The following is a 10,134-nucleotide window of genomic DNA, read 5'->3' on the forward strand; positions in this document are numbered from 1 at the left end:
AAGCCGCCCCCCACTCTCCATGGCCCCCAAATGAGCCACAGCTCCATCCCCCGGCCCAGCTGAGCAGAACCCGCACCTGCAGAGCAAAAGAAGCCGCCCCCCCATCCACATGCCCCCAAGACGAGCTGCTCGCAGCTCCATCCCATGCCCTGCCCCAGCCACATTACCTCCCTCATTGCAGGGGCCTCCATTTGTTTCTCCCCCTACACTCCTTTCCTCCCTCCTCCCCTTCTACCACAACAGACTTACCAGCTGGACGCAGCTCTCCAAGCTGTTGGGCTGTGCTCCTCACCATCTACATGCTGCACATGCACAAGGCATTTATTGGCCACATTAGGCAAAAAAGTTTGATTTCCAATACAGTCAATTTTCTTTATATCTGTGCCGATCTGATAATTGGACCAATGTATCAGTGCACCTTTACCAGCCACCTCCACCACGAAAGCACTTCAAAAGAATCACTGTGATGGCATCCAGCAGCAGGGCCCTCCAGCCAGGGACTGCAACAGGTAATTGCTCTCCATTCCCCTCCAACATCCATGATGAAGGGTGGCCAGAAACAGAGCTCCATCTGTGAAATGCTGTAAGCTTGAGCAACCTCATCACACATGGCTGGAGTGTAGATGGTTTATGAAATGCTTCAAAGATGTTCCTTACTTTTGATGCTTGTTTCTGAAGCACTTCAGCCACACACATGTTGGAGCACTTCAGACAAAATTTTTGTCCAGGACTCTAGTCTCAGGTCACTCCCAACATGGAAACCAAACGGTTTCCACATAAATATCATTTCACTAATCCACCAAAAATTATTTCAAGGAAGTGGTGTTCAGATAATTTCAGAAGAACCAAAAGGGAAAAAAAGTGCACTAGTTTTAGGGAAACAGATTTACTCACTTGATCTTTTCTTCCACTGATTGTTAAGTTGCTTATAGCCCACGCAGCTTCTTTTTGAGTACCAAAATCACCCTAAAAGACAATAATAATTAATTGTAGATTATTTTATTCATATTTATAATATTCCTCCTGCTTAAATATAATATTTTAGTAATTGTTTTGTTATAGGAGGACTTAAAATGAGGAAAAACCTCATTTTAAACTGGGAGTAAACTCAGTTTAAAACTGGGGAGATGGGCAGAAAGAAAGTATCTTGTAAATGCTAGAAAGTAGGAGGATGAAAGTTTGTTCCTCCCCATGCTCCATCTTCTATTGCCTATGCAGCCTGGAGGACCCCCCTGAGCACTATCCTGCCTGGAAAGTTTCAGCTGTAGAACAGGAAAAAGTTTTTCCTCCCCTCTGGAACAAGAGCCATGAAGAGGGGAACCCCCCCCCCAAAAAAACAACCACCCAACTGTACCACTGTCCCTTCCATCTCTTCATTAGCAGCCTGCAACATCTCATAATGATGAGCACTGTACTGGAATTTCAAAACTTCAAATGTATATAGTGTTTATAAAATTCCAACAAAAGCACTTTATACCAGAGACTCAGCATCCTTTCATCTTCAGGATGCAAGACGGTTTCAGCAGCAACTATAAAATACAAATCTGTGCTAAAATTTCTATACACTACTACTAGTGAAAAAAATAGCTACTTTCAAACTGTTTTATTATTATTATTATTATTTTGCATCTTATTTCCTCACCCTCCTCTGCTAAGACCCAAGACTTCCCATGCTCTTCCTCCACTCCATTCACTGAGGTTATTCCTTCCTCTCATCTCAGTGGAAAGGAAGGTAAGTATTAAAATGGGAAATATTTTAAGAGAAACACAACCCAAAACAGAAACTGATCATGTACTCCACACATGCTCAATCAGGACTTTCAAATCAGTACATTAAAAAAATCTAGTACCATAGCAGCAAGCCTTTTCCCTCCACCACAAAAAGCTGGATGTGGTGATACAAGGCAAAAGGGACTGCTCTGCTAGCTTTTCTGCCTAATCACAGGAGTGTGAGTATACACATGAAGAGTTTCATACTAACAGCAAAAGGCAGTTACTGGCACAGGACTACTGCAATTATTGTTACTTTCTTGTATAGCTTCCTACTTCTATGTAAGATCCAGTGGTAAAGATTTTAAAAAAGGGACATACTGGCTGATTCTGTAGCCTGCCAATAGAAGAAAAAATAATTTGGGACTCTTCTGCAGGGAGTGGATACATGGGACAACTTACAACAGGAGACAAAATTAGGTTTGCAAATGGTATCAGCAAACATCTCTTTTGGTTATTGGGCTGGGGGGAGGGGGAACCAATGGGTTATGTATTCATATGAAGGGTATCCCCAGGATTATACACAATGGTTGACACCACAAATTACACCAATTTTTGGCTGTTAAGATCCTCAGACATTTAAAAAAATGGCTTATCTCCATGTCTTCATTTTACATGGAAGCAAAGAGCTTTTTTACCACATCTTTCCAATAATAATCATTGTTTTGCATGAAGCAGGGGTGTAGATTGTAGCCGAGTTGGTCTAAGGACACAGGCAGCCAAGGTTCTTTGGGTGAATCTGATATCTTATTAGATAAACTTAAATAGTTGGAAAAAAACCTGATCAATGGCATCTTCTGAAGCTTCAATAAGAGAAATTTAGATGCTTGTTAAACAAAAAGATTATGCGGTAACTAGCTATTTATGAAAATATACTATTATACTTTGTCCCTAGGGAACCCAATATAAAAACAAAGAGACTTAAAATCTGTAGGAATTTCAAAAATATATCTCCTTTTTCTTGTGACCAACAATACAAAAGGAACATGTTATCTAACCTTATCTAGAAGATGTATTATCATGGGAACAAGGTTTGCATCTATCACTGCTTGAACTTGCTGCTGATTTCCTGCAGTGATGTTAGATAGGAACCATACTGCTTCCTGCAAAGTAAAAAGTACAGACATTAAATAGTGTGGAGGAGTATTTGAATAACAATTTCTAACTTGAGACTTAAACTTACAATTTAAAAATGTTTAGACAAAAATCAAAGACATCCTAGCATCCAGAATTGAAAATTTGTTTTTGTTTTTAAAACATAACTGCATTGAAAATCATAACAATCTAGACACAGTAGAAAACTGACAAAGTAGGGGTAACAAAATTATTATTGTAAACTAGGAAACGAAGAGGATTACACTAAACCTGAAGATTAACTGGCATGATTTCTAAAGTGACCAAAGGGTCATTTTAGATTTGACCTCAACAGTTTATTCAGTCATCCTTATGTTCTAATGCCACCACTATTCCCAACTGAGGGCTGAGGGAGCTCTAAAGGAAGTTAGAGCTACATTGCTTTTGGCAGGCACTCAAAGATGATACTCACTGCTCTTTATCTCATGAAAAATCTGTTTCCTCTTTATCTTTGTTCCCAAGTATTCCAAAAATATATTTATTCATAAATATGAACAAAAGAAATGATTGTGCTCCTAGTTCCACTGACATCAACAGTTTATCCAAGAGAAGCAAGAACAGGCCACATATAGATGTAAGTGTATCAGTTTATAAAGTAAAATTGCTGTTCAAGTATGTATGATATCAAAATACCTTTAAAGGAAAAGTATATTCTGGAAGAATGGCAATGCTCAAGACAAGTGAAGTAGTGGTCAGGAACACAGACGAGTGCCCAACACTGCAGTTATGCTGGACATTGCTACACAAAACCTTCCATAAAAACTCCACTTGGCCCAAGTTTACTTTCCAGAGTGAACAAATACATTCTCAGTATCAAAATACGAAGCTTTCATAGGTGCATGGACAGTTTCAGGAATTAAGCTTTTAGAAATATCATCTAATTTTAAGACTTTAGCCCCCGACCTGAAAAAAGGCACTTTGGTCCAAAAGACTATCCAGCATGGTCTCAACTGTACAGCTGGTTCAATAAAAAGAAAAAAAGCCATCGTGTTTCTCACTAAGATTATACAAAATAAATTATTCACCCAGAACAATCAGTATTGTACATAAAGACATTAAAATAAGAGCTTCCATAATCACCACACTTAACCAGAAAATTTAGCTACCTTCCAATCCACCCTTAGGACTACTTTATATAAACCAAATGTTTTCAATTTGTCTCGGTATAACAATTTCATTCAACACTGCTTATTCAACTTGAGAATACAAGACAGATAACTCCCTGATTCTAATTTATCAAGTCAAATAATCTTGACTAAACCTCTTGGATCAGATCACAGGATCACTTATATCAGTGAACCTGTTAGAGATTTTTAGGATGTCTAGACTAATCTGGTGAGCTTATCTTGGTCTTTAATCATTGGCAATGCTGTAATACAGCATGCCTCAGATGCACTCCAAAATCAGCACTTTATCCATCAGTGCCCCCATTTTGAAGCTTTTGTACACTTACACACACACACTCCCCCCTCCCAAATAGCGCAGTACTAAAAGTATAAATTAAGAATTTAATTAGAATAAAATTCCCCCAATCACACATGCCATTCAGACAGACATCCAAATACCTCTTTTTCATCATTTCCAAGAGTCAGTTTAATCAACTGTATTCCAATCTTATGTGGAATACTTACTTTATTCTATTAACAAATCATTGAAACGCGTTATACAAATATGGCAGACCCCTCAGAGATTTTGGTCTATAAAGTTACAGACTGACAGCCTGCAACACAAGATAAAAAGATGAATGTTTATACAAATCCAAGAAGCAGGGATTATGCACTGATACATGTGATACAGGTGAAAACCCTACACATTACTATGATTGGCAAATGGATTGTGACAGGTCCTTAAAATTCTTCTAATAAAATAATTTCAGCAAGTCAAGAAAAGTATGATAGTATCAAGCCCTTTAGGTTAGAACTTGGTATAACAAATATGAATTAGTATTATTCACTAGTTTAGGTTATAATGTGTGGAATGCAAAGCATCAGAGAATAGTGGTCAAAAATATTTACAACAAATGACACACAGAACAGTTTGACTTCTATGTGTACTTACATACCTTATTAATTTTTTCTTTGGGGTGTGTCAGAAGGGCTGGGAAATGTGAAAGAGCTTCACAATTCAGAACTACCTGCGTTTGTTCATCAGTCCCTGTAACAATGTTTCCTACAGCTCTCAGCGCAGCAGTCTGAAACAGAACACTATTTAAAGACTGTGGAACATCTGAAACAGTTGGGAGAACAATTTTCAATGATATTTCTATAAAGCTGAGTCTAAGTTAAGTACGAAAACACTTAAAGCAAAAAATATTCTTTTGTCCAAAAGTAGAAAAAATTTGACATTTGCAGAGTTTCAGAAACTGAAGCATCTGCAAAGATGTGTTGATAAATATTTAAACAATAATCAAACCAAAAGGTACACAAAGTCACTAGGCTTTTGTTTCAGAATGTACAATCTGAACTTACTTGCACTTTAACTTCTTGGTGACTGAGAAGAGGAACCAAATGAGGGACTATTCCAGAGTCTATCACCATCTGGATCTGTTCATTACCAGCATCCGTTAGGTAGGAAAGAGCCCAGACTGTATCTACCAATATCTAACATAAAAAAAACAAAATTAAGCCAGTACAAAAAAGGAAGCTCTAAACAACACATGCCAAGTCAGATGTGAAAACTATTTTTAGAAACTGATAATTAAAAGCAAAAGCCCAGAGTTTATTTAAATGTTTAATACATATCTCAGAATAAGTTTTTTTTTCTACCCACATTTTGTCTTTTTTGATGTAATCCAAAAAACAAAACAGTAACCAAAACAAGCTTTCCTACCACTCTGAAGCATGATATAGTTCACTTGAAAAAGCGATTGCATTTCAGACTTTATTATTTTCACTCCTGTATGCCTTCTCGTTAGCTAGGACTCAGAATAACTACTTTGATATCATTTTTAGCTCTATTTATGGGCCAAATGGTTAGTCATCTGTGAAGATTCAATTACAAACACTATCTCCATAATGTTAATAATGGAAAATGATGAGAAAGCTATGGTTAATCTTTAGGGTGAACAAAGTTTAAGGAATAGAATACAGCAAAAATACTGCAACAGCAGCTTGACATATCCTTATCTACTAGTGCTCCTTCACAGAGATAAAAAAAAAAAACAAACAAAAAAACAAAACTTTAGAAACCTTTGTTTAGAGTAAAACAGATGCAATGCAAGTTCCTCTTGGTTTTCCTTGCATATATAGATATATGCAAAAAGCAGTTCATTTAAAGCGTGCATCTGACCTGTTAATGTTTGCTCAATTACAAAACCAAAGCAATCTACACAGAAGAAAGATATCCAGCCTCACTTTATTTGAAGCAACCTCTTTGATCCTACAGCTAAGCTATGCCTTTCTTTCCCACTCCCAATGATTCCTGTTTCTTCACCAGCCTTAAATATTTGGCATAAATGACCAAAAGGGGCCCCAAACAGTTCACCCAGGATCCCTCTGCCACCCCCACTCTCAATCTGCCAAACAAGGCTGCCCCACACCTCATCAGCATATACATTTTTGGAGGATCCCAAGACTCATGACCAGGGATCTGGGTTTCCCATTTTCCATGGAAAAAACAGAGAAAACCACGGATTTCCCATTTTTAAAAATCAGAGAAAACGCAGATTTTCCGCTTTTGCAAAGAGCTCTGTAGGCGGGCAGACTTCTAGCCTGCAAGAGCTGATTGTAAAAAGACTGGGGAAACCCCAAACCCTGGCCAGAGGGGAAGGGGGAGGGGGAAGGACAGGGCCTGAGGCTTTTAGTCAGTCCCAAGACACACCTCTGGCTCACTTTCCTTCTAGTGCCTGTAAGGTTAGGTAAGTGGGGCTTACAGGGGGCTGAGAAGTTGTGGTGAATGACACAGAGTGCCCAGCCAGCAGCATGTGGACTGCCAGCAGCACTATCAGCCCAACTGGGCTCAATGCCTCCATGAGCCTCTCTTAAGGGCCCATAATGCCGCTCACGGTCCATGTCCAGCTGGCTGGGCACTCCAGCCAGGAGCAGGGAAGTGTTGGTGAGATACATGGAGTGCCCGGCCAGCTGCACATGGACTGCGAGTTGTGCTATGGGCCCTTAAGGGAAGCCCTGCATGGAGGCACTGAGCCCGGTGAAGCCTATACACTGTGGGTGGTCCCAGTCTTTCACTCTCAGGGCATTAGGGACCTGCTCCCCCAGATCTACCGCAGCCTGCCCCATTCACAGATTTGGGGAGTGCAAGACCTCCTTGCCCCTCCGGAGCGTGTGTGGCCCCCGGGAGCCAGCTCTGCCCCTGCCCAAACCTGCAGCAGGCAGCAGTAGGGGGGCCGGCTTCATGCTCCTTCTGCTGCAGCTGCCTTCTGTTGTGGGCAAGGAACTGTGGACCTGGGTCCTTGGCCCCAAAGCCCTGGCAGGGCTGGGGGGCAGGGGCTGTGGGTGGGGGAGTGAGCGGTACCAGCAAGGCCAGGGAAGGCTGTGGGGGGCCTTTAAATCATGGATTTTGCAATTTTTTTCTCAGGGAAAACCAAGAACCCTGCTCATGACATGGGCACCTGGTTCTAGTCATCACAAGTGAGGAGCTGATTAACACATGGATCCTGTGTCTATGTGAGGGGGGAAGGCTGAGGGTGTACCTTGAAACACTTGACTCTGCTGGGGCCCAGCCCAATAAACTCCATGGTAAATAAGCGAGCCTCTTGATTTTGGATTAATATTGTGCACAGTTTGTACTATATATTAGTGTTGCTTAAAAGTGCACTTATTAAGTACTTGTACTAAAACTTGTAGCAGGTTTTTGGATGAATTAAATGACTACAGGCATTTTATTTCAAAGTTAGCATTTTCAGATTTGCCCCTCACTTCCATGTGCTTAGGGACAGCAGGTCCGGATGGTAACACTGGCGGAGAGCTGCAGGAAGAAGTTGTGGGAACAAAGGGGAAGCAGGCCACCTGACCCCACCCAGATTAAATTTTTCCCCCTGTGGTATTTGGGGAGGGACAAATTCAAGGCAAAGCTCCAATAATTAGATTATATACCTGGAAAATTACTACGAATTTATATACTTTCCATATATAGAAACTAATTATTGAGGGGTTCTCTTATAATTCAGGGGTCGTCTGGTATTTGAGTAAGTACAGCATTTATTAAAAGGATAAGTAGACTGCATAAATAGTTGCTTTTCTCATGTAAAGAAAAGTACATTCAGCATGTATTCATAACATTATAAACATTTCCTTCCATATATGCATAAGGCATCTGAAATGCATGCTCTCAAAAGAAATCCTTAGGAAGCAAAAGAAAGACGAGAGGCTTAACATTTTTTTTTTTTTAAAGAAAAGAAAAGTACCTCGTCATGATCAGATGCTTCTAAAATGACCTTAGGCTATAGCCACCAGAAGTGCCACAGTGATATACTTGATTAGGAAGCACTTTATGGGAAACGTTATTACTTACATTTACATCTGTGTGGTGAATTAAAACACAGAGGGCTGGAAGGATCTGAGGAAGGGAGGCAGATAGAAAACATTTAATGTTAAACAATGTTCAAGACATTCACCAATTCTAGTATAATACATTTAAATGTATAAACATAAATTTAGTTCACCTCCTGAATGGTTTCCATCGGTGGAGGTGGATCTTTGTGACGGCACAAGTTGACCATGACCCACGTAACATTTCTTAAGAACGTTATAGGAATAGATGGGCTGATGAAGGACAACAGGGGCTTCACAACTCCAAGACTAATAACATAATCTCTACATTGGGGTCCATCACCTGTATAAACAGCAAGTGATTTTATGAGGTAAAAACTATTTTACAAAAATGGTTTCTACAGAACCATTTCCTGAGGTTAAACGTAAACAATTCAGGGCTGAATTTTCAAAGCAACCTAGGAGCTATTCTCTCTATTTGCAAGTACAACCTGTGCTGTAAGTGTGGCTCCAGGGGTTGAACCACTGGATACACTGCTGTAACCTTTAGCAAGGAATGATGATGTCAGAATACATTATTTCCCAATACCTACTAATTAGCATTACTAACCAAAATACTAATAGCTCAAAGAAACAAAAACAAAACAGAAACCCCTCATAAACATATCTTCACCGCTAAAGGAATGTAAGCAGTATAAAATGACCCATCCAGTGTTCAGTATCCTGGGAAAGCAGTCAGCTTTTTATGAGTCTTGTGAATGTAAACCTCTCAGAAAATGAGGGTTCACTGTCTATTTCACCCACAAGGACATCACTAATCAAAATGGTACAGTCAATGGGCTTGTTCAAAATGCAGTAAATAACTCTGTATTTTAATTCCCTCTCCCAGTAAGTACTTGAATTCTGGAAAGACTGGCAATCCACAATACAAACGGAGAAAGAAGTGGCAATTGGTAACAAGGGGGGGGGGGGGGGGGGGGTGGACACCACAGACAAAGGGGGGGGGGGGGGCGCTTGACACTGCAACAGATTAATGAAACCCCCAAAAAGGTACAGATCAGATATTTATGTAAAGTGACCTGTGAAAGTTTCTGTATTACTTAAACACAACAAAACATTCTCTTTTTTCTTCTCTGTCCCTAGATGTATTCAAGTCAGCAAGACAATTTCAGTGCTGGAATAGAAAGCTTCTTGAGCAAGTTTGCAGAGAACATGAAACTGGGAAGGACTGTGAACACATTACAGGATGTGAACGCAACTGAGAAGGATCCTGACAGTTTGGAAAGTTGGGCTAGACTAACAGGATGAAGTTCAATGCAGATAAATGAAAGGTGCTAAGTCTCGAAAGGAATCATCCAAAACAAACGAAAATGGATGACACCTGGCTGAACAGCAGCACTATGGAAAAGGACTCGAGTCTTGGCAGATCCCAGAATTGGCATGAGTCTGCCATGTGATGCAGCCACACAAAAGGAGAACGTGGTTTTGGGCTGAATCAATAGAAGAATTACGTGCAAGACACCGGAGGCAATAGTGCCTCTCTACTTGACATTGGTTAGGCCTCATTTGGAGTCCATGTGCAGTTTTGGGCTCCACATTTTAAAAAGGATGTGGGGAAGTTAGAGAAGGTCCAAAGGTCGGCAACAAGGATAATCAAGGCCTTGGAAGGCAAGTCACGTGAGGATAGTCTGAAGGAGCTAGGAAGATTCAGTTTGCAGAAAAGATGCTTAAGAAGGGTTATGAGAGCAGTCTTCAAATACTTGACATTGCCAGGCTTTGGTGG

At 40.3% G+C, this 10,134-nt stretch overlaps 1 protein-coding gene and 1 non-coding gene across 5 annotated transcripts in view; both read right to left on the bottom strand.

Annotated features, from left to right (window-relative positions):
- KPNA4 (karyopherin subunit alpha 4) overlaps positions 1-10,134 on the bottom strand; it is a 72,852-nt gene that overhangs the window by 37,118 nt on the left and 25,600 nt on the right. For all 4 annotated transcript variants that reach the window (XM_025206518.1, XM_025206517.1, XM_025206516.1 and 1 more), the window contains 6 exons: positions 8,525-8,694; positions 8,374-8,418; positions 5,373-5,504; positions 4,967-5,095; positions 2,769-2,873; positions 895-966 (listed from right to left, as the gene is read on the bottom strand). In XM_025206518.1, the coding sequence (XP_025062303.1) occupies positions 895-966; positions 2,769-2,873; positions 4,967-5,095; positions 5,373-5,504; positions 8,374-8,418; positions 8,525-8,694 (653 nt within the window). The remainder of the gene's footprint in view (positions 1-894; positions 967-2,768; positions 2,874-4,966; positions 5,096-5,372; positions 5,505-8,373; positions 8,419-8,524; positions 8,695-10,134) is intronic.
- LOC112550594 lies at positions 4,169-4,488 on the bottom strand. Its single transcript, XR_003094524.1, has one exon.

Source organism: Alligator sinensis, unplaced genomic scaffold (genome assembly GCF_000455745.1).
Source record: "Alligator sinensis unplaced genomic scaffold, ASM45574v1 scaffold869_1, whole genome shotgun sequence".
Classification (NCBI taxonomy): Eukaryota; Metazoa; Chordata; order Crocodylia; family Alligatoridae; genus Alligator; species Alligator sinensis.